The 24,056-nt window shown below is 40.1% G+C and overlaps 1 protein-coding gene across 1 annotated transcript; it reads right to left on the bottom strand.

Annotated features, from left to right (window-relative positions):
- Positions 1-506: 506 nt before the first annotated feature.
- On the bottom strand, positions 507-21,491 carry ATG4C (autophagy related 4C, cysteine peptidase). Its single transcript, XM_009877294.1, has 10 exons — positions 21,358-21,491; positions 19,989-20,072; positions 19,092-19,325; positions 15,773-16,103; positions 13,775-13,845; positions 12,251-12,387; positions 8,846-8,924; positions 8,092-8,168; positions 3,769-3,888; positions 507-890 (listed from the first exon to the last, which is right to left on the bottom strand). Exons 1-10 carry the CDS (start codon positions 21,431-21,433, stop codon positions 720-722), a joined length of 1,380 nt encoding a protein of 459 aa, XP_009875596.1. The 5' UTR covers positions 21,434-21,491; the 3' UTR covers positions 507-719.
- Between the last annotated feature and the right edge of the window lie 2,565 nt (positions 21,492-24,056).

Here is a 24,056-nt window from a genome sequence, read left to right as displayed (position 1 = left end):
AGAACAACCTTTAAAAATTGTGGGGAAAGGTAATGCTTTACCTTCCCTCCTCATATTAAGGCTCCAAAGCAAGCTTGATGAGAAACCATGAAAATCATACCGCTAAAGAGTATCTTAACTCACAGGTCAGCCAAGAGAATTATGCCAATATCGCGACTGACAATTACCACCGGTCGATCAAACTTACCTCGCTCACACGGCGCCGCTCAGGACGCGCGTCACCATCGCAGCACTATTATTTGGGCTTACGCGAGAGTTCTACCCTCGCCACGGGAATACAGAACTCTGCTTACAGACACAAACAACGGGGGCTCCAAACCTACGGAGAATAAACCCTGCGCTGACCCGGCAGCCCCTGTTCAGGGTTTGCCCCGGGCTGACCCGACACGAGGGCCACGGCAGGGATGACCGGAGGGCCGCGGGTGGGTTTTGGGGACCAGCCACAGGCGCAGCCCCGCGTACCTGGCTTCTCCACGAGCGCGACGTGACGTTGAACACACTCAACTAGCAGCGAACAAAATTAATTAGCAAGTATTATAAATGACGGTTTGAAGACTTTAATTAACATATAAAACATTATCGTTTTTATGAAAATAGACCACTTTCAGCACAAGCTTGCCTTTCCAGGGGAGGAGGACACTTAACTTTTCTTTTATTTTTATTTTTCAAAAGGCAAGTGTTCTCCTGGACAGCTGCCAATAATCGTGTGTAAAATGTCCTTAAAGCAAGACAAACTCCTCTGTACTAAATCTTTTTAATCTTTTCTTTTCATCCTCAGAGAAAAGGTCATTTTCTTCACGGAGTGGACTGGAAGCAAAGTCATAGTCTCTAGAATGACCCTTTACAAAAGTAAACAAGGGATATTTCTCCTTAGATGAAGATTTCAGCATCTACAACGTAAAACACAGACCAGAGAAAATGTTAATTGGAAATGAAGAAACATGGTAAGTACTAATATTTATCAGAGTAAAAAAGAAATAAAAAAATGTATTTTTCATTTTTATTATCATCACATTAAAACAGAAGTGTTGCACAACCTAAACATCCCTTCCTCTTGTTAAACAAACATCTTTCCTTCCATTTCTTCTTCAGGCAGCTCCTAATCTTACTTTGTTCCACCCTGATCCCCTCTACCTGCTGCTTGTCCCAGGGCAGCTGGAGCTTTGGTAGGCAGATATAAAAATCTACAAAACCGTGGCCATAACTCTCTCCTCGAGCACAGGTACAAATTCTGTGGCAACTAAGCACCTCAGGGAGCTAATTTTACTGTAGAGTCAGCACGTACAATAATCAATGTTTTTATCAGAAGTTCAGGTACACCTAGCTAAATAAGCCAACGAAGCACATGGCTAAAACAGGCTGTGGTAGCTGGGGTGCAAAACTCCTACATTTATAAGTAAGAAAACTGAGCATATCGGAAGCGTGTGGTAGGGAATGATAAATACTAAAACAGATCAACAAAATACCTTTAAGAGCAAAGGAAGATCTGCCAAATACTGAAAGACATTTCAGACTTTCAGGCTGTTTTGACCACTTAAAATAATTGATTTTTTTTTTTTTAAATCAGAGAACAATTTATTTTTTTTTTTCAATTTATTACCAGCTTTGAAAAGAACATGCAGAACTATATTCACCTAGAGGTATACACTACATGCAACTAAAATCACTAAATATAATTTCATGAGAACAATCTAAACCAGTGAAAAAACCCCTACATAGATATTCAAACAATAAGAACTACTTTTTAAAAAGACAGTCAGCAGATGGGGCTTGTGTTTGGCCTCCCCTGAAACTCCTTGCCAGGTACCAAGGGAGATGATGAAACACTCAATAAGGAACATAAACTGGACACACAAGCAAATGCCTAAATAAGAGTTGAGCAGAACCTGGTTTCTGCAACTATCCTCAAGCTGTTAACTCAGTCATCACAGATAATTTGAAATTCTAAGGAACTTGCAAGTTCTTTAGGTGCTACTGCGATGGCTTTTACAGAGTTTATCAACAAACATCAAGATTTTTTAGTATTTAAGTGGTAAGCTCAGGCTGCCACTGCTGTCACAACAATTAACTCTTTGTGCTGAACTGCATCCAAGTGCAACGCTCCATCGGTTCCGTTCTTCAGAGAACCTTCCAGCTCTGTCAAGAACCTGGGCTACCAACAGGCAAACGTGGTTGTAGCCCAAGCAGACTATTTATTTGCTGTCCTGGATTTTCATAAGGACACAACTGACCGCGTTGGCAGAAAGAGAAGCTTGGTACCTGATGGGTACCAAGGTCAAGAGCAGCAGAGCAGTCCCAGGGGCTGCGGTAAATCCGTCCTTATGCGTTTCCAGGTCTCCTTAATCTGTCAGCTATTTAATCCCAGGTATTATTAAACTACTTAACAAGAGCTGCCCAACCAGCAAGTGCAGAAACAAAGGGTAACTTGCCTGTGATTCGGATGGAGCCTCACCAATTGCCCCAGCTGGGCCCCTGATTTCAAGGCCCTTATTCTTCTGTCACTGAATATATGGCTCATAGGGTTTATCCTCAAGGAGTAAAGGCAAAACCTTTTCTCCCACCTCTTACTTCTGCGAGAACCTGCTAGCCTACTACCCAGGGAGTAGTACACTGTGTTCAAGGGTTATCGCACTGAACGCGCAAACAAATGGAAAAATAATGGAAAAGCAGGAAAAAATGAGCAATGTGAAGGAAGGATTGAAAAAAAGAAAGAAGGAAAAAATTGAAAGAACTTCCAATGCAACTGATTTTGTAATCAGATTTTTTTTTTATCACGTAATTGCATTCTTTCTTATACACAATGAAACAGGAAAACACGGGAAAACAGAAATATCACTATTTAAACTCTCCGTGTATCCGTTGCTTAGGAACTTCTACTTCTTTAAATATATTTTTTACCTCTCTGTGTATGAATCAAAGACACAGCTTCAGCAACAATCAATATCTCCTAAAGTTTATGCACACTATTAAATCTAATGCTTTTTTGGCTATAATGCTAATGGCACTTAACAGGACATTCAAAACGCTGTACAAACATAAATTTTTTGTGCTGTAACTACTGTGGGGAGAATACTGATATTGTGAGCAGCTGCTGCTACTGCATCCTTTCAGACTTTTTAAAAATCACAGAACACAGTTATTTGCTATCAAAGCTAACATTTCATACACACATATGCTGTAGTAATCAAGGGGGGGGGAAAAGTTAATTCTATTTGGATCTAAATGAACCTTTACTAGCCTTTTGCAAGCAGAAGGACATGTGTGACCAAATCATAACCACACGCTGCTTTCCACTGAAATGCCGTGGGGAACAGCACTCAGGCTAACAAGAAATAATTTTGACTTGATCAAATGCTCCCCTTTAAGCCTCCCCCTCCCTGTCGGGGCCCTGCCTGCCTTTGCAAAGCCCCTCCTGGGCTGGGGGCGATCCTGCGGCTGCGGCCACGGCATTCCCATTATTTCCCATTTCACGGCATTCCCATTTCACGAGTGCCACCTCGTGGGCCCACCGGCCCGATCCCAGCAGCCTCCTCCTGACAGGCTGCCTCTCCCCACTCCACCCAGGTGCTCCGGACTGCCAACGTCGGATGAAACGAAGAAAAAACCAAAAAAACAAGCTAGATTTCTCATGATCGTAAAAGCAGCAATAAATATCCAGAGAAGAACGGTGTCTACTTAGCAAAGCGAAGCTCATTTGCTCCCCTTATCGGTACGGGGTACGTGCACGTCGCGCCGGCTGGGGAATCACTTGGTGACTTTGACTCCTACCTTCGTTATTTCTTCAGAAGCCTTCTCAAAGTCCTGCACAGTTCTACAATAAAATCCTATCGTGCAGCTTGGATCCATTTTTTTGAACGACATCTTTTTGGGAGAAGGACAGTGGAATGACTGCGAGTTTCAAGATTAAAAAAACATGAAATACACCGTTAAGGTTGAGAACTGTACAGAGCAACGCATTTACTTTTTTTTTCCCCCCACAAACTACTTTAACATACAATCCCCTGCATCACTTGAATTCAAACCCAGCACACACTTTTCAAATAATTTCTTCCATCCCCTCCTCAAAACATTCAAGTAATCCCAGTCTTCTCCACACCTCTAGAAGCCATTTATGCTGCATGTACCAAACTTGCGCACAACACCACGTTGGTCTGAAACGTGTCAAAGCTCTGCCGCTCCGAGCGGTACTGTATGAATATTCCCAAGGCAGAGGAGGTGAATGCTCTTCTGCAAATTGAATTTGTAACAGCTTCTGCACTATCTTAAAATTACGGCTTTACTACCCTGCCCACTGCCCCTTCCCCTCCCCCAGCCTCTAAAAAAGAGACATAACGAATAAACCAACCTCGTGCACTTCCCTTTAGGTAAATGAAATGGGTTAAAAACCCCACAGAAACCACAAAAGCAAAAAGCATGCTACAATAATCCACAAGTAGGAAAAAAAATCCAAATGATGTGCCCCACTTTATGGTTTTTTTCCTAATGTGAAATCTCTTTTCATGACAGATGACGCTCTGACAGGGCTGTGAACTGCCACTATCAGCAGCCATGCTGTAAGACAAACAAATACAACTCCCCTTCCCCGCGCTCCTCATTCACAGCTCACGAGAGAAAAGCAAAGTACACGCCATCTCCCCCGAGTCTGGGGTTATTTATTACAGGAGCTGTAGTTTTGGCGAAGCTCATTGTCTAGTAACTGAAATTATTTCGTCACCACTGACTGTCTCTCTGAGGTAGTTCGCTTTATTTTGCTCCTAACACACAGGACTACCCCGTCGCTCTATTAAATCAGCAGCAACGCATCCTGCTACAGCTGCTGGGTAACAAACGCTAACGCACCGCGGCTGCACCACGCCGCGACCGAGACACCGCCACACTAAACCACAGGTTTTGTTTTTCATGAACTTCCTGCAGTGATCTGTATTTTCCAAGGAATATTCTGTGCCAATTCCTTCCATGTTGACCTGTGAGTGCGGGTCAGCGCAGGGCCAGGACAGCTTAACTCACACCAGGACGGAGCAACGTGGGAGATTCTCGACTCACACCACCCCGCCTCCTCTAGGGAGGATCACTAACAGCAGTTACCCTGCAAAAGCAACCCCTGACAGCTAACATCACGCAGTCTGTATATAAAAAATACATTTATTTTTTTTTTGCCAATCAGAAAAGTCAGTCTACAGAGAATGACAGTGCCAGTTACCCGATCCGAGAGTATCTGTCAGTGTAAGGCTTACATGCGCTGAAGCATGTTCTTTACTCGTGGTTACAAACCTAAGAGAGGTACTTCTATTAAGCCTCTGCTAAAAAGTATCAGCAATGATGAGAAGCACTGTTTCTACAAGGTTGATCTGAGCTACTGTTTCCTTCTCCTAATTTTGTTCAAATTTTATATGCAGAAATTGTGTTTTGAATATTCATTCCTCAGTCATCAAATACAGAAATCGAACCCTGCCTTACAGATCCCACTTCAGCAGCAACACTGCAACTACCCTTGTGCTGTGCTGTTCTGGGCAGCAGTCTTAGCGCTACACAAATCGCTGTACAACAAAGAGAAGTGGGTAGGCTTTCTTTTTTTTCCTTTTTTTTCTCCCCCCACTCCTCCAAACAAATGGACTCTGGAAGCCAATACAGAGTGGATTGATTTCCAACTTATTCTGGACAATTTGTCAATTCTGAAAATACTCCCTACAGATAACTCCAACAAGCAACTATCCACACTAAGAAAGCAATTCCTGTTTACTTTTGACATTTTCTGGACAAAGATATAACACTATTAAATGCACTAAGCATTAAATTGCAATGTATTTTCCGTCTGCAGAAAAGCATTAGGATGTGATCAAGCCAAGCTGGCAGCTTGCATACCTTTAAAATACATTTCTAAATCTTATTATTATTTGGAAATTCATATTAATGCCAGTCTGCAGCCCATTCTGGAGGATTAATCATGGGAAGAGAAACCAAAAAGATGTGCATCTTTTGCAGCTTGGCCGCTCAGCTACAGCGTGACCTTAAGGAAGTCAGTTCAGCTCTGCTTCTTTGTGCTCTTCCCATCTTTTGTCTGGCTTACCCAATTAAACTGTAAAATCTTCAGAGGAAGCACTGTATTTTACTACAGTTATTAGCATAAAGGGGCAAAGATCGTGCTCATAATCTCTGGCTGCTGCCACGATACAAGTCAGCAGAGCTGGGACTCTCCAACCATTGCAGTTCACTCCGCTCTTCTCAGGTTAACTCTTAGCTGCTATACCAAGCAGAAGCGGTGAAGATATGTAATTTCGTTTCACTTCATTTCATACATGCCATTTGACTCATGTTCTAGGTGTAAACAGCCAATTTAAGATCCCCTCCTCAGTTCCTCAGGTGTGCATTGAAGAGGTGCCTACGACTCACTTCCACTGTTTACAGAACTTTACTGTAAGCCTGGAAGATTCTTACGTTAAGTATTTTAGAGGTAGTGGGGATAAACACATATTCCTCTTCCTTATTTAAATGCAGCCTGCTGTTTCTGAGAGAATGTTTCACGTTTAAGGGTACTTCACAGAACGCAGTGGCATGAGGAAGCACTACTAACAACCAACTCTGTTCTAGAACAGTTGGTCCTGCCCCAAGTCACAGATGCACCCAGGGAGCGTTTCCACATGGAAAGAAGAGTTGTTCTGAAGAGGCTGGAAGTTCACGTGGAAGTTGGACACAAGATCAAGAAGGAGAGTTTGTGTGGACAGTGCCAAGGACTTCTGCTGTGAGTACTGATCTTATTAACATATAGAAATATCTGAGAGGTCGGTGTCAAGAGGAAGGGGACAATCTCTTCTCAGTGGTGCCCAGCAATAGAACAAGGAATAACGGGTTTAAGTTAGAACACAGAAGTTCCACCTCCACATGAGGAGAAACTTCTTGGCTGCGTGGGTGCCGGAGCCCTGGCCCAGGCTGCCCAGAGAGGGTGTGGAGTCTCCTGCTCTGGAGACTTTCAAACCCTCCTGGACGCGTTCCTGTGTGGCTGCCCTGGGTGACCCTGCTCTGGCAGGGGGTGGCACTGGGTGATCTCCAGAGGTCCCTTCCAACTCCCAACATTCTGTGTGATTCTGTGGCTATTGAACACTTATGTCGGCAATTGATAATGTTTTCCCACAGTACTTGCAAACTGAGTTCTTAATAACCTTCTTTAGCTCTGTCTATTTTCAATGCAAGTTATTTGGCAAGAGGTTAAAGAAAAGCGAAAAAACTACTGTAAAAAGAAAAAAAAACCAAACCAAACAACAAGCACGATTTTTAAGACCTGAAAGGATGCATTCATCACATTCCTGCACACAGGAAATTGTGACCTGGAAAGGGGTTTGGGGAAAAGATTGAACAAACTCAGCACCCGTACTTCCAGACCTGTCAGTCTGTTGGAAACTACTATTCCATAAAAATAGCTTGGTTAAAAATAACAAACTCATTAAAACAATTGAGAAGACTCGAGTAAAATTCATCAAGTCAACCACAAACCTCACAGATAAGCCTCAAAAATTCCACTTGTATGAAGCCAAAAAAGTGATCTGCAAAGGTGTTAAGAGCAAAAGTTACATTTAAAATTATAACCACCTACTCCAGTACAGAAATACAACTACAGAAACTGGTTCCAACCTGAGCACAGGCTCCTACTATTCAATACTGCAGTAATTCTCTCCACAATGTTAACTGCAACTTGATTTTAAAATGAAATAAAATAAAATAAAATAATAAAAAAATAAAATAGACCAAAATGACAAACTAAAAAAACCAAATCCAAATAATTGAGGTTAAAGTACTTCGAATATTGCCTATTTTCTTTGATGGAAAATTACTTAGATTAAGTGATTATCTATTTTTGAGGTTTTCTGATCATTAGAAAGAAACAGACAAAGATTAACGAAGTAAAAATTAAAACCCCATGCTGAGTTTCTAACCATGGTCATTTTTGTTGGTTACAGGCCTATAAAGAAGGGCAGAACTTTGATAAATAACATGTAGCTGTAAAACCATAAAGATGCAGCTAGCTAGAACATCTCTAAATAATTAGTGTTTGATTCATATGGGAAGAAAACAGTGCCAGGTCTATATCCACACTACCTCAAGAGGGAAATCCTTTATGCTGACATCTACAAAAGATTGGCAGTAATGAGGATCCATGTAAATCAAACTGTCATCTACAAGGACAAAACAGAAGACAAGTAATTCAAAAAACACCTTATTATTACACTGCTTACAATCCAATTTCTATGCAGAACAGATTGAAAAGGAAAAAAAAAAAAAAAAGCCAGCAAGTAACCACTTGCCAGGCTGATATTCATCGACTGAAGCATAGGTTTTTGCAGGACAGATTAACTTTTGCATAATCAAATATGCTTGTATAAGCAGAATTTTTATAAAGTGATGAGACTGTCATTTAATTTTTGGTGATAAAATTACTTTTACAAACACACAATTATATTCTGGAGTTTGCCTATGAAAAATGCCTCGCGCTACTTCATCCTGACAGGAAGAATATATTGCTTGTCATTTAAGCGTCAACTAACACCACTTAAACTAGCCAAAAGTAAATACGTAAATAAGAACTGCCAGACAGTAACAGCAAATGCTCCTGAAGTTTGATGAAATAGATAAATTATGCCTTGTTTATGCAACAATGGAAATTAAATGTACATTTTACAGAATCCAATTACTACATAGGGTAAATGACAAATGACTGGACTTGGGTGGATATGATGAATTAATAAGGTACTCATTTTGCTATTTTAATCATCCTATTTCGCGCTGGTTCGATATTAACTTCCTAACTCTTAAAGAAAAATATTGAAGAGACATAACATATTAAAACACTAACCTTGAAATCCAGCAAAGTAATATGACTGCTTGGGTTTGCCACCGATAATACCAACGCAATATTCGAGGCTTAAAATTCCCTACAACAAGAACATTAAATAATTAGGAAATACTAAATTGAATTAAAATCTTTGCTGTTTTTAGGCAAATAGCTTTTCAGTTTATTGTGTTGGGGTTTAGGGTTGGGGTTTTTTTTAAGACTGACTTTCTGGGGCTTGCCTCCGTTTTTAGCAGCTTCCAACTGACCAAAGTGCAAACATACCACCAGATATTCCAGAGGAAGCCCTTCCTCGCCATGAGACACCCACACACTGAGAGAACTGGCAGTAGAATTTCCAGGGAGGAGACAAAGCCTAATGCCATACAACATGAGCATGGGTTGCTTAGTCAAAAGTATTCAGATTTACGGAATTCATGCACATTTACATGTTGCGGCCCTGGGGGCTCTCTTCTTTCTGCATTCAAATGTAGGAGTCTGTGTAGAGCATGAACTTTTACATCACAGGGAGAAATGCCAGTTGAAGCAAGAAAAATTACAAGATAGAGCTCTAAAAACAGCCGCCCAAAATACAGGAGCAGCGAGAGACGCACAACAGACAAGCCCCATAAATCTTACTGGGCGTTGCCTGTGAGGAGTCAGAGTCATCGTGATGTAGCAAGTTTGAGAGACTGCAAATACACCGAGTGGGATTTAAAGAGGGACATGGGGCAAAATACGAGGAACTATTTCAGCCTGGAGGGGTAAAGGAAGAAATATATTCCTCCAGCCACTGCAAAGCCAGGAGCCACGCTGGCACTGCCAGCCTATTTCAGTTCGCTCAGGTCAAAACAAGTTGGGTTCTGTAAGCCACGTGTCTGTGTTAGCACACACACCTGGTCAGCGTACCATTACATGATAAAATGTTGATTTTATGGCTGGGGAGAAGGATTTACCTGTGTACATGCAATTCTGCCAAGGTGAGAACATTTCAGGAGTTTAACTGACTGAAATTCCACTACCAGGCACAGGCTCTGGATGCAGTCACAGACAATGGACGCCAAAGAAATCACCCTTGGTCATTCCTCTCTTAGAAGTAGCAGCTGGCAAAGGAGTGGAAGGAGGTACAGAGAACTTCCCTCCCTCTCCCTTCAACATTTTTCTACTCTTTTCATTTTTGGGAGGTTTTGTTTCTTACCAGGGCTCATTAGGATTTTTGTGAACGTTCAGTCTTGGCTTTAACACAGTTCTCCATTACTTATCCTGCCAGCTCTAGTGGGAGCTGAATTTTGCCAACACTGAGCACTTTGGAAAGATGAGCCCAACTGTTCTAATGCAAGTGAAGCCCAAGACCATTAACTATCCTCCAAAGCGAACAGCCTTTCAATGGCCATAAATCACAGCAGTTTTCTCGTGGCACTAGACAAGTGCTGGGCCCAAAAAGTTGGACGCTGGCCCAAACTGGGCCAGCAATCCATGAGCCCATCAGCTGAGCTGAAGTGAAATCTCCGTAGCTGGCAGTCATACCTTGATCCTCTCCTCTAAGAGATCAACCATTACATTATCACCGTGTAAGTAGGGAAAATAGCTCTCAACAAATCTATAGTATCCCTCACCTGAGATGCTAACAGAGTCAACTTTGGCATGGCTGAGCATGAGAAACAGTGCTCCTTGCTTAAAATATGAACAAGAAAGCTTTTTTAGAAGATGCTCCTTGATGGCTGAGCATTACAGAACATTTGGGCAGATATGCAAGGGCTGAAGCAGCTGAGGAAGACACATCCTCTGCCAGCAGAAGAGAAAGGGAGCAAAGCTACTTAGAGTAACGACTAACCGTTTAATCTGTGGGAATTCTCTTGTAAAGGGGAATTATAAAAAAATTTATCAATTTTCATCCATAAATATAAAATCCTTCATAAAAATTACCTCTTGTGCTACATTCTCAAATCTGCATTTTTAACTTATAATCCAGACCCCAAGAAATGGAGTCACTTCTTGTGAACAGTCAAGCTGGAGACTGGAGTGACGAATGGATGCAGTTGAAAGCTCTCCTATCACAGTCTCCATCACAGACTGCAAGAGGAGCCCTGGGGTTGGCAGAGGAGCAGCAGAAACCACTGCGGTAACGCCAGTTGCACGAGGAGGGCTCAGAAAACTTGGCTGTGCTATGAAACCCAGCATCACGCAAACGTATTTTACTCTGGCAAGGGGGTTTTGGAAAGCTAAACTGAGAAAGTCTCTGCAGGTGAAACCAGCTCTAGATACCTGTCAATAAGAAAAGCCAGTATTCAAGAGCTGTGGTCGCTTTCCTTTCGCTGAAAAAGCCTTGTGAAAGTTGTCAAAGTTTGTTAGCTTGCAAACAAAGGCACTGGGTGTTTTCCTGACTGATTCAAAGGCTTTTTTGGAGTTAACTACTGTTGCTGTAGATCATGTTTGAGACCACAGGTTTAACTGTGTCAGAACTCATCAGAAAAGAACTAAAACTCTTCCAAAACCAACTGTCTGAAAATATAAGGCAAAGAATCAGGAAAGAAAAACAGAAGTTCATCACTTAAATAGAAGGCTTCATCCCTTTGTCTCCCCTTGTCATTAAAGAACAAATGTTTAATGTTACAGACTGGCAGGCTTTGTTCATGCTACTACACTGCAGTATTTTAAAAATGAAGCCAAGAATTTAAAGACAGATAAACAGCAGCATGGAAAATGATAAAGCAGCAGGGCTAAGAGGACAATCGCCTCCCCAAGAGAAGTATTCCTGTGCTCAAGAGATAAAGTTACAGTACATCTTTGGGTGTTAGCACTATGTGCAGAGCCGCTGCTGAAAAATAAAAAGAGGACAGTATAGACGTTTTTTTCTGGTTCATTTTCATTTGTGTTAACTGCTCGCTCCCTCTGCATCACTGAATGAATCCTCATGCCCAGACAGTGAAAAAACATTTGGAAGCAGAAATGAAAGATATAAAAAAATTCTATCCCCTTTCTTCAAGAGGAAAAGAAAAAAAAAAGACAAAAGAAAATGAGAAGAATATACAAGCAACAACCTTAAACCATCTGACATTTAGGAAAATAGGAAAGAGAATAAGGAATCTGGTATATTTAGATTTTAAAACTCTGACTGATACTTAACAGCTCTAACAGCATATGTAACTAAATTGCCATTTGTAATTTGAGCCACTGCATTAACGTCTTTTCAGGTAGCTACTTGAGGAGTAGGACAGTTATCACTGCTTTACCAAGGGACATCATGTGCTCTGCAATTATGTCTGATCTTGTAATAGGGAAATTTAAAATCCGTAAAGTCAAACTTTACAACCTTCAACGGTAAAATCACCACCACACATTTAATAGGTACAAGATTACCATCATGAAGTGGCTTTTCTTAGCACTGAGTGCTACTATTTGAAAAATGATTGAACTCTCATTTCATACCTTTACAAACTCTAAGTAGTCCACGTTTGTTCTCTCTCCACCGAGTCTCACAGGAACTAATATAATTACAGCTTTTGTATCTGCTCTTCCAGAATTCATAAGAGAACACTGTCTGTCAACAACATCTGAGCTGTAGACTGAAAGGAGACACACAGAAATGTTCATATTTGAAACAGAACCACTAGCTTTTACAAACACACCTACAACACGTCATCACTTAGCCCGACAAACGAAAACTGCAGTCCTTCAAACCTTACTGTCCTCCTGAAATACAGCTCCCAAGTGACACAGATGAAAAACAGTGCTATGCCTCCTTATTTTCAACAACATTTCGCAGAAGATAATCTGCTGCTGCTGCTAAGATGCATTGCCAAGGAAATTCAGAAGGGGTAATTTAGGAGAAAGACAATATTTATTCACTTCACGTAAGCCTCTTCTAAATGGAGCAATTTAAAAGTTGAGAGCCTAACAGAAACACGTTAAAGGAAAAAAAGACAATAATTGATTTTAATAAATATGCAAGTTCAATGTCTGAAGTTAACAGTCACTGAAAATGAGTAAAAAACTTACTGCTTATTCCCTCAAAACTAAGAGGGATGTGAAAAATCATCACCAGAAGTGAAAAATTAATAGAATTTTAAGTTTCCACTGTCACTGTAAGGCAGGTGCAACTGGTTAGTAGTGTATGATTAAACAGTGTCTCTTTAAAAGCCATTTGCTTGATTACCCAGGGATGTTGGCCTTGGCTGTTCTATCCCAAGATGGGTTAGGACACAACTAACATTTCTGGCAGCTAAACACGGCTACTGAAGTAACACATTGCACTTAAATTTGAACAACTACGGTCGTTAGTGCAAAGTTTCACCACACCCGTTCAGTTTATTTTGTCATCATGAAGATCCAGAGCTCCAAGCTCCTCTGTCCATCACTGATCATTTAAAACAACACACTGGAGCTCAAGAAAGGTTACCCCAGCTCGGGTTCACTACCCTGCTTGCATCTTTGAACGCCAAGTGAAAATGACTTCTTACTAGTCTAAGAGACTGGTAGAAAAAAATTCTGGGGTTCAAAAGACAAATACAATACACCTAATAATCTAATAGAGCTGAAGTATTTTTCAGTTACTTGCTTCTTTGGGGTTATCTTTAGAGAGAGATGGAAGTTCTAACTAGCTTATTGCTAAAACAACACTGAAGTGAATAAAAACCAGATTTAAATCCAAAATAAAAAGTTACACCAGGCAAACTCGAAGGAGAATTTATCGTCCTGGATTTGGAATTCCACCATCTTCCACTGTAAGATACCAAACAAGCAGCGTACGAAGCTTTCAAGTTGTGATGTCTGATTCTCAAAGAGAACAACATCTGCATGTATCAAGAAACCCTTTGTCTACATAATTTTAATTTTGTGGATCCATTTTTCAGTTTATTTTCTTTCCTGTACAAGTCTATTGTTAAGTGCTTACCAAAAGGCATAAAAAGCATCTAAAACGTTTGCAAAAAGCTATATAATCACAACATTTACCTGTACAGTCCTGAGCAACATAGACTGTTAATCCTTGTAGCTCAGGGTCTCTTGCTTCTTCAACAGCTTTTCTACGTACAAACACAAAACTATTTAACTCATCTCTGATTTAAAAAAAATCAACAAAGAAACACAAATTATTTGATTTTTAGAAACAGGTTGGTTTTAATTATTTGTTGGTGGTGGGTTTTGTTTTGGTTTGGATTTTTTTTAGGTTTATTTTTAATTATTTTTATTATTTTTGTTCAAGACACCTTCCATTTCTGATAAACACAGGGTGTGCTTTTTAAACACTGGATATCAAGACCCAGCATGTAGGGCAACATGCTTCTCCCAAACAAAGGTGACAATGTCTAGCTATTTAGAACAACGAAAATCACGAAAAAAAAGGCCCAAAGAAACACATTAACATACAGTGAAATTCATATTCACCACCTAATTTCCTTCTCTTTACAATAATTTTCTGTCAGGTATATTGGGATAACAAAGGCTAGCTTTGCTGACAAAAATATTATTTTCAACTCTATAGATCTCTGCAGTTGACCTCAGTTCACATAACTGGCCACAAATTAGCTCTTCCTGTCTACAGGCTAGCACAGAAAAAGCTGCGAGGTTTCACCAAAACTTTCAAAAAGGTAATTACGATATTAGGCTATCCTCAAAAGAGGAAGAGTAATGGACCTAAAAACTAAAAAGAAAACGTATGTCGATAGGCTGAAGCATGATCGTCAATCAAGGACAACATCTGTAAAGAAATTAAACTGCTCAAAACAGAAGATTAGCCTTTGCCTTCAACGCATGCTGGCATTAAATGGCCACTATCCCTTTATTCCACAATATATTTTTGGGGAATTGTTTAACACAGTCGTTCTCAAGTTATCAGAGCGTTATACACTGTCAGTACTGCTGCAAGAGAGGAAGGAGATCTAGGAAAGGAAATCTTTGCAGCGTTGGAATCACTGGTAGGTTTATGTCGAATGTAATTCTGGATCAGATGCCTCTCTGTCCCGCTCCTGTGAGGCCAACAAGCCACCGCAAATTTAAAGTGAGCAAAAAGAATTCTGACAGTTGTTATCATCAGGAAAAAAAAAATAAATAGAAAACACATAAATGATGCTGACCTCTCACACTGCTGTATGCACATGCATACACCTGATTATTTCAGTACACGTTTGTTTCTGATTAATATACTTTAATACTAAATATCAAATTCTTCTATTCACATACATTGGTAAACATTGGAACTTTTGCATCTGCTGCTTAAATGACTTAGTGGATTCCAGTTTACCTATAAACTGAATCACTAATAAGAACATAAGCATACAAAGTTATAAAAAAAAAGCAAATAGAAAAAAAATCACTAATATTTAAAGAAATGGCATATAAAGGCACCTAATATAGAGAAATTTGACTTTAGACTTTTTTTTAAACCACACTGAATGTCACAGACCCTTTACTTTTACTGTGATATAATTATAATATTAATAGTCCCATACATTTACAGTTTCACAAGAATCTGATGTGTGCAAAGAAATGCTGAAAACATCAATTTTAGCTCTGACATTTCATTACAGTATCAGTACATTACAGCCCCCAGGTTACAGTATTAAAAAAAAAAAAGTCTATAATGTTATGCATGTTCCAAGGTTGAAAGAGTGGTTAGTTTTTAGAACATTTCATTAAATGTAGCTCTACCTAAAAGCCTAGGTTTGAGAGAGATACTTGAGACTTCTACTGCCCAAGCACAGAATAGAAGAATCTCATTTATTTTCCTGAAATAAGATTATACAAAAGCTCAGAGTTCAGTTCTTGCACCTGCTGCTATTTCCCTTCGTACCTCTAAAAAGTCTCTAGAATTGCTACTAACATGGGCCTTTTACAAAGCCCAAAAGGAACAGTTAGATACGCAATTAAGCTGAAGTAATCTCAATGCCCTTTGAAATGCTGCTCTCACAATGTGTAAGGCACAGTAACAACAAAGAATAAAGGTATTTTTACCTTAAAATGTGTGCAACGACTGCAGGCCCGTACCAATCTCCAGCAATTTTTCCAGACTTCTTTCCATATTCTATTAGCTGGTGTAAACCAAAAGCTGCCAGTGGAGAGTCGCCAAACCAAGAAATTATTTTTCTATGATAAACTTCATTTCTCATTTCATTCTCGTCATGCTTCCTCCTTAATGTTCCCCGATGATGATTTGACAGGATCTTGGGTTCTCTTTCTGCTGTAAGCGATGCTTCGAATGACGCTGTCAGCTTTTTCACTGTATGGGCTGTCCACGATTCAGAATCGGAATTGTCAACATCCAACGCATCCGGCCAGACCCAGGCTGCAGCGAGAAATTTCAAGATGTGTTATCGGGCTGAATACAAACTTTTTGGTACAAATAACAGAGCCCATCGCTTTCTCCCTCACACTCCTTAAACCAGTCATATGTCATGTAGATACTGAGATGCAAATGTCAGTGTTAAAATGTAAACGGAGGACTTGATTGGGGAATGATTTGCTTTTATTTTCTGCTGAATGACAGGTGAAATTAAATACTCCTAGCTGTACATCTGTCAGCAATTTATGCAACCTGAAACAGAGGTCAGACTCTGTGATACCAGTCAGTTAAACACACAAGATACACCGGACTACAAGGCACAGGTTAGAAGTATCTTATATATTAAATATATGAAAGTTAGCTATTCAGTACGATCTAAGAAGTTTTATCCAGGAAAAACAGTAATTTTCAGGAGCTGTTTTCAATTCTTCTGGTTTGTCAGTTATTAAAAAAAATAGAAAACCTGAGGAATTAGTCCTGTAAAAACAAACACTTCTTCCTGGCAAAACATCAGCACATCAGCCGCAAACTAGACAAGATTTCATTCTTCACTAACTTTGCAAATTCTTCACCTACGTTGCAAGACAAACTTGCTCAAATATTATTCATCACAGCATCCGCAGTCTGCATTTCTAGCTAGAGGTTTCTCTAACAACGGCGTTCCTCTGCCAGGGTTCACCACCTCGAGAGAACAGCGATGCCGCCCTCGTGGGAGAGACTTCCAGTTATCCCACGAGTTCAAACAACTCCTTGTGCCACAGAGCGCCGGAGGAAATCCCCAGCACACCCTGAGCATCCCGTCAGATCAGAACCTGTCCTGCAGCTCTACAAGGAACATCGCAGAAGGCCAGGGGAAGGCTGCCACGTGCAAGGAAGGAACAAACCCTACCCATGGGGTGCTTCTGCTCCGTGAGCCAGGTTTGGGTCAGCTCCCGGGGGTTCGGCAAAGCTGCCACTGCGGCAGCGAGAGGAACCCCTTCCGACAGAGCACGACCTGCAGCCCTCCTTGGAACTCTTACTGATGCAACCACGTCAAAAGTCTCTGAGAGACAAAGAGGAAGCACAGAGGCAACGATATTTTAATTCTAAACTCTAACGCTGCACTCTGGTCATGTCACAAGCGTTGCTGCTACTGGCCATAACTGGTGTCAGCCATGCTTGGCACAGCCTGACAGCCACCCTGCAGCCCACAGCTTCCCATGAGCAGCACCCTTCCTCCTCAAGCGAGTTTTTCGTCACAGACGCAGGCAGATGCGTGCGTAAGTCCAATACGACACCATCACAGGCCTTGCTGTCCCTGTGCTGTGAGCTTCGAATTTAAGTTGTTGTCTTAAGCACACGCATTTCAAAGCAGAACTTACCAGTACCTTAATATTTCAAATAAAAACTCATTTACAACATCATTCAGCAATATCTGGAATATTCCACAGAGCAATGGAAGTGTAAGTATTCCAGCTAGTACCTGCAGTCAAGCTTTGCTTTGTAACAGAAACATCACCATTAAACTATAATGAAAACATCTCTGGGAAAAGACTAAACAGTGATGAAGAACTTCATGTAAACATTTAAATATGCTTCAAGAGCTACCCAGACCTCATAAAAAGCTTTTCAAAAGATAATTCACCAGCTGTCAGAAGACTAGGTGATGAGAAAGCAGTCCAGGAAGACCATACGTATTCCATTTTACTATGCATTTGGATTGCCACAGAAACTTTGGAATCGCCAAATCACTTTCCAAATTAGTATGTGTGGGAGACAGTGCAAGGAATTCTTCATAGCCATGGATTTTAAAGATATAAACCCGGGGCTTTTTTGTTTGGGGTTACTTCAGAATAAGCCATTATGCATTCCTACTCACAGGCTGTCTTCTGATCAGATTTTGGATTTTTTTTTTGAATGTATGTACAACGAGAGTTAAATTTAAGGGATTTGTGTTCTCAGCAGAAGTATTTTCATACATTTTGATACTTGCCGTCAGTCGAAAGGGATAACAACTGTTTTATGATTTAAATATCTGCAGCAAAAAGAACATTCAGTAATCCCATCTGATAGGTCGGTCATGACACTGCCAAGAAAGAAGACTTTGTGATGCAGCTGGTTTGGGACCACGTTCACAGCTTACATCATGTTTGCACAGTAAGTACAAAGGATTTCCAAACAGGCTTTCAGAACTATCTTCTACTAAAGGCTGCTGTTGGGATTCAACAAATGGCTAAGTAAACAATACACTGTATTCTCTCTAACATGTCCATGTGGCTTCAAGGCCGTGTCTTGGATCATTTTGACCACAAGCAGTGGTGAAAGGGATTGAGAGGAGGATGGAAAGAGGAGGTGGTTAACTATGAGAACCAAAACTACCCCTAATGGCTCAGCTTGGAAGAGTGGGGAGGACATGCTTAGCTTTTGTGAGCAGAAATTGTTCCAAGTCTAAAGCTGCTTCTTTCTCTGACTGAGAAAGTGTTTTGCGATAGACAGTGATCAGGAAAAAAAAGGAAGTTCCTCTGGAAGTGCATGGAGGGGAGGGGAGGAAACGAAACAGTGAAAATTTCAACACAAAGAATGATGTATTGAAGTTACATCAGAATTCCTCTGTTACCTCAATATATTAATACCAGACAAAACTGAATAACATACAACTTTAAAACTGATAACAGAACTTCACTTCTGCCATAGCTCACAGCTACAGGGAATTCATTTCCACATCTTGAGTTCAAGGAATGAGCAAGTTTCGAGAGAATTGGACCCTTGTATGGATTATAACAACTCCCAGCTACGGGATCACAAATTTCTGTGGTATTTTACTTCATGGTTAATTTCTGTGGAGTTTCCAGTATCCTCCTTTGACACACTTTGGGACTTTGGTCAATATTCCAATATTATTGAGGAGTCTAGAAGGAAAACCCGCTCGCTCTTTCAGATTTGAGCTACATAAAGACCATCACTCTCCACAGAACATCCATGCTTATCACACCAAACACAGACATGACTTACCTCGCCCAAGAAAATGAAGCATAAGACCTTGAGCCAGCAGCATCTGACCAGTTCTCAGGGTGCAACCCCAACCGCAGTCTGTTGTTAACACAGACCCCTTTATCTGAGGGAATTCCTCTCGGTAAGTCAACCATATTCTAGAAATAAAATCTTTACGGAATTCCTCAACATTTCCGGAAATCTCTTTGTTGATTTTATCAAAATTGGACCCATCTGTAGAGAGTTCACCACATTCTGTAAGGCAAAGCACAATTTCAGTTATAAGTCACTACGGCACTTCTGTTATTAGAAGGAAAGTAAAAAACATATGATTATTCTAGTAGAAAAATGGGGCAACCTTGCAAAGAGTAACAATCGCTTCAAATACAAGAAAGGAAAATTGGAAGACAAACATCATAAAAATGAGCCAGATTTAATAAAAAAACAAAAACGCAGTGCAGCCAACATTTCTGTACCGATGAAATCGACTTGCAAGTACGCAACTGCTTGACTTAAATAAATGCAAATTGTCAAGTACAGAGAAATTCTTAGGAAAATGCATCATGGAAAATGATAAAGGTGTTGGCGCAGCAACTCTTTATACAGGTACTGTCACGATTTCAGTCAGGAGTTTTTAGAAAGAAAATCTCAAACTGATAGCTAAATGAAGTAAGGTGCAAATTACAGCACTAATATTCACAGAAAGAACAAAACTTCAGTGTAAAACCTGAATAAAGCAGGTCGGGATGGGTCGCATTAGCAGTGGTGTTGGATGTCTAGACGAGTATTTTTCTAAGATTTTCATATTTACATTTTGAATTTGGCAATTGTTAATGACAATCTCTCTAGAAGATTAATAATATATCCACAGAGCTCCTGCTGGGTAAGACAGGAACGAGTTAAGAGCTACGTACATACCATCAGTTTTGAAGTGGTAACATTTTCCCAGCAGAAAGACCGGAGAGTTTCTACTGAAGTAAGTTTTTGTTTTCAACACCCAACCTAAAACAGATGCAAAACAAATACAAATTTGTGAGGGAAGTATTCCAAAAAGGAACTGCTAATAATATCTGGTTAAGCCAAAGGTAACCTTTGAAAGGGGAATATAGAGAAAATATACTGACGCTGGGTTCTGCTTTCATAGGTAACAAAAGGTTTAACAGTTCTACAAAACATAGATTGCAGTTCTGGTTTAAAAGGAACGATGTTACCCAAATACGAATGCTTGAATGTTAGTATAATGGTACGAGTGCGCAGAAATTGTTAGGCTGCAGAAACGCTAAAGTTGATCTTAAGTTGCTTTGTCTCTATTACGAACTCATTACTGTATAGTCTGATTCTGTGAAGTTTCCAACTCCTGTCACGACGTACAACAAGTTTGACAGAAGATCAATGCAAATGCATGAAGAGTACTGCTTTTCCCGTAGGATGAATTAAACATACTTCAAAAATCAAAACTTAAATTGCAGATTTCAGATAGAAAAGGGGTAGTATAATATCTTGTACAGATTCAAAGGGCCAGAACTCAGTTTCCAGGTTTGACAATGTCCCCAGATAACAGATTTTTCACTCGAGTCTAAATCCTGTAGTCTTTCATATCCTAAATCCATAGTTTCTTAAGCTTCTCCTATCGCATATAGCGCATATTGACTACTATTGCCTTTCGTCTGCGCGGTAGCCTTAAAGAAAGTAGGAAAGCATCCTTTCATCTTGCCAGACATCTCCAATTACGAGAATTATAAAAAATTATCAGAAATTTGGTGGTAAACCTGAGCAACCTCAGGCCTAGAGGAAAAGTAGAAAAAATAAGGTTAAGGGCAGATTAGCAAAGGGCAGACTTGAAATGTTGGCTGCTTATAAACAAATTACCGATGTTCAACTTTGGTAAAGTACGTTACTCGAGTATGTGAAGTAGATTTTTCAGTGGAACTTGTATTTCACACACTGTCCTATTTTTTCCAGAAAAGTACATATAAACATTGAAAAATCTTTGCATAGATGATTCTACATTATCCCTGTCTAAAAGTCTAGGCAAATCTGTTTGCAAATCTATCATATAAGTAATTTTAAAAGAAATTAGGCAAAATTATTTGAAACACGAAAAGCTAAAGCAGTTTGTTTACTTGGACTGTTTACAGTATCAGAGTAAAAATGGTTTCAAGGGCCATATTGCTTTTTTATTATAAATATTGGTTAAGTTTCTGAATTGTGATCCCATTCACATTAATACAAGATATTACATTCATTTCAAAGGACGTGGATTCTCACCATTTACTGTTTCACTTACTGTATTTCATGTTGTGCCATGCAGACATAAACTTTGATTTTATCTTTTCTACTTCATCTGTCCCTGTGGCCTCCATATTCAAATTCTAGAGAAAAAGCCATCGCTGACTTGTAAGACGCTCAGTTCTGCTACTGTAAAAACAAAAATATAAACAAATCCACAGACCCTGAGCACACCAGGTACAGTATCACCACCAGCCCACTGAAGTACTTAAGCCTATCATGACCAGAAATAGTAATAAACTTGCAGAATCCTCCACTATCAGGGACAGACAAGCAATCGTATGTTCCATGAATAAGTAATAAAATAATTTAATTCCAAATATACACTGATAAAATGACTACACAGAGCTAAATAAAATACAACACTCTCCAACAGCTCTCTATTGCATGACAAACTGATCTAGAGCACACAACCTGTGCTGGCATATGAATACCCTCACTGTAATTGGCAGTGAAATGAAGAGCTATGATGCATTTCACTAAATAGAAGAGATTATATATTTTTCTGCTGAATAGCAGAATACAATACGCACTATTTTTTTTCTCCCCCATATAAGGGGTTTTGAGCGCCAAGGAACAAATCTTGGTTTAAAAAACAGCATTGGTGTCACATTTCTAATCAGGAATTTCCTAACCCAAAGTTTAGAGGAATTGAAAGACAAAGTGCAAGACATTTTACTGTATGTGTGCAAGGCAGACAATGTGCAGAACTGAAAATGTGCACAGTAACAGTGACAGAATTTTGTACAGAATTAACTTGCTAGAGAGGTGATATCAAAAGATTAGAATACCGCCATAAAACCCACGTTTACATGTCTTGTAATTCTCATTTGTAGTGCAAAAAAGTTTCTCTTCTGATTTGATGGTGTTACCTACAGTAGTCCAGCTGTATTACAAAAATGAGAACGGCAAAACTGTGGCAAAATCCACTGCAGTGCAGATTAATTTTTGTAAAAACTGCTTATAAATTCTTCTAGGGCAAATGTGGGGGGAAATGCACTTTTATTGACTCCTTCTGAACTGCAAGACAAGATGGACTTCACCTTAAAAGCAACCTAAACTTGTAATAATACAGAAAGAATATCTACTACCTTTATCTCTGTTCCTAAGAAATCTGAGAAAACAGGACAGAACTCCTTTCGTAGTCACCTGCACAATTTGTAACAGGAAGCTTGCCAGTAATTAACAGAGGTTCATTCACTGCATGCGTTCAGTCAAAGGTTCACTTTAAAATAGTTGGTATGAGAGGTTTTCTTGATGATATGCCGTAGGCCGAACCCTTGCACACATAGCTGGAAAATTAAGAGCTCCTGCAGGACATCAAAAGCTGACCAGTAGTGGTACCTCCACTGCAAACTTCACTGATTTTTTTTTAGCTAAATTCCAATAACCCCAGATGATGACATGAACAAAAGCAAACTCCCTCATTTAGTTAATAAACTTGGACGAGGAATACACATTATTACTGGTACTATACATAACCTCCTCACTTTAAAAGGAGAATCTAGAACTCTATTTCACAGAATCATAGAATGGCATAGGCTGGAAGGGACCTTAGAGTCCTTCCATGCGTTACTCTTCTCTAAATGGGGATCAAGAGACTAAAATGTGTTACCTCTCTCCTGGGACCATATCACTCCTCGCCACTGGGAACATATTTTAAGTACAACCTAAGCCCTAATACTGTAATTGAGGAGAGTGTGAAGATGTATCAACGTCTTCTCAGCCTGAGGGGACTCACAGAGATCCCAGAAACTGGGATCTGTTACTCCATAAAAGTCAAACTTTTTGATGGAACAAGAGGTAATACAAGCTCACAAACATGGGAAGAGACCATTTTTTTGCTAGAGAAGAGAGCAAATATTAGCCTTGTGTTAAGCTAGGGTTTTGTAGGGGAAGAAAGGGAAAGACAATTTAAGGTTGGGTTTTAATTTTCTGCTGTTTTTCCCTCCTCTTTGTTCTTTAGGAGAAAAAAGGAAAGACTAGACTGATTGTATTGCCGACTGTAGCTGGCAAAGCTGGTAAGATTAACTTCTTCAGGAGGTGTGTTTGGTCCAGCCTGCCCTCACATGATCAGTCAGCAACAGTCATTTATGCAGAGGCCGCTGATTGCCTTAAAAGCCAATACCTGTAAAAGCTCCCTCTGGCTAAAATTAGAAATGAAACAAACTCTGCTGTTCTGAAAGGGCCTGAAGGAAAAATTACTGAAATGAGAAAGAAGCTCATTTTCCTTTAAAAGACCATGGTCATCGCAGCACATTTTTCTTTCATCCAGTTACATTCCTCCCCTAGCACTATGCTAAAGATGCAGAAAGGACTTCTAAGAAAAATGCTAACACAAACCAGGCACATTTATTCCACTGGAAAAAAGCAGGCTCCCCCCATCAATGTAAGAAGGCTTCAGCAATAATTCCACTGAAATTAATGGAACAGCATCAGGAGAAGGTCACCGGGAATACAGATTCAAGCCCAATGGATAGAGGAACCCCCGCTATTAAATCTAAAGCTAATGGGTTTACACTGAAGGTGCTTCAATTAAGGAGTTATCTAGAGCGTCCGTGACTGGGATGGTGTTACTTCAGAGCGGTAGGACACAGCTCTTAATAAAACATGAAGTCCTGTCCCCTCAGAGCCCCCCTGCCCAGCCCCTGCGGGGTACGACTGCAGTTTGTTTGTCAACAGCCTCGGAAAAAAACA

This window comes from Apaloderma vittatum, unplaced genomic scaffold (assembly GCF_000703405.1).
Source record: "Apaloderma vittatum isolate BGI_N311 unplaced genomic scaffold, ASM70340v1 scaffold23269, whole genome shotgun sequence".
In the NCBI taxonomy this organism is placed as follows: domain Eukaryota; kingdom Metazoa; phylum Chordata; class Aves; order Trogoniformes; family Trogonidae; genus Apaloderma; species Apaloderma vittatum.
Note: the sequence above shows the minus strand (reverse complement) of the source record. Positions and strands in the feature narration are given on the sequence as shown.

What these genes read in the sequence shown, in the direction of transcription:
- ATG4C (XM_009877294.1), bottom strand. Translation starts at nt 21,433, where the DNA reads ATGGAGGCCACAGGGACAGATGAAGTAGAAAAGATAAAATCAAAGTTT. An exon ending in ATGGCACAACATGAAATACA is followed by an intron (nt 20,073 to 21,357) that starts GTAAGTGAAACA and finishes CATCTGTTTTAG; the next exon opens with GTTGGGTGTTGAAAACAAAA. An exon ending in GCTTCATTTTCTTGGGCGAG is followed by an intron (nt 16,104 to 19,091) that starts GTAAGTCATGTC and finishes TTCTCGCTGCAG; the next exon opens with CCTGGGTCTGGCCGGATGCG.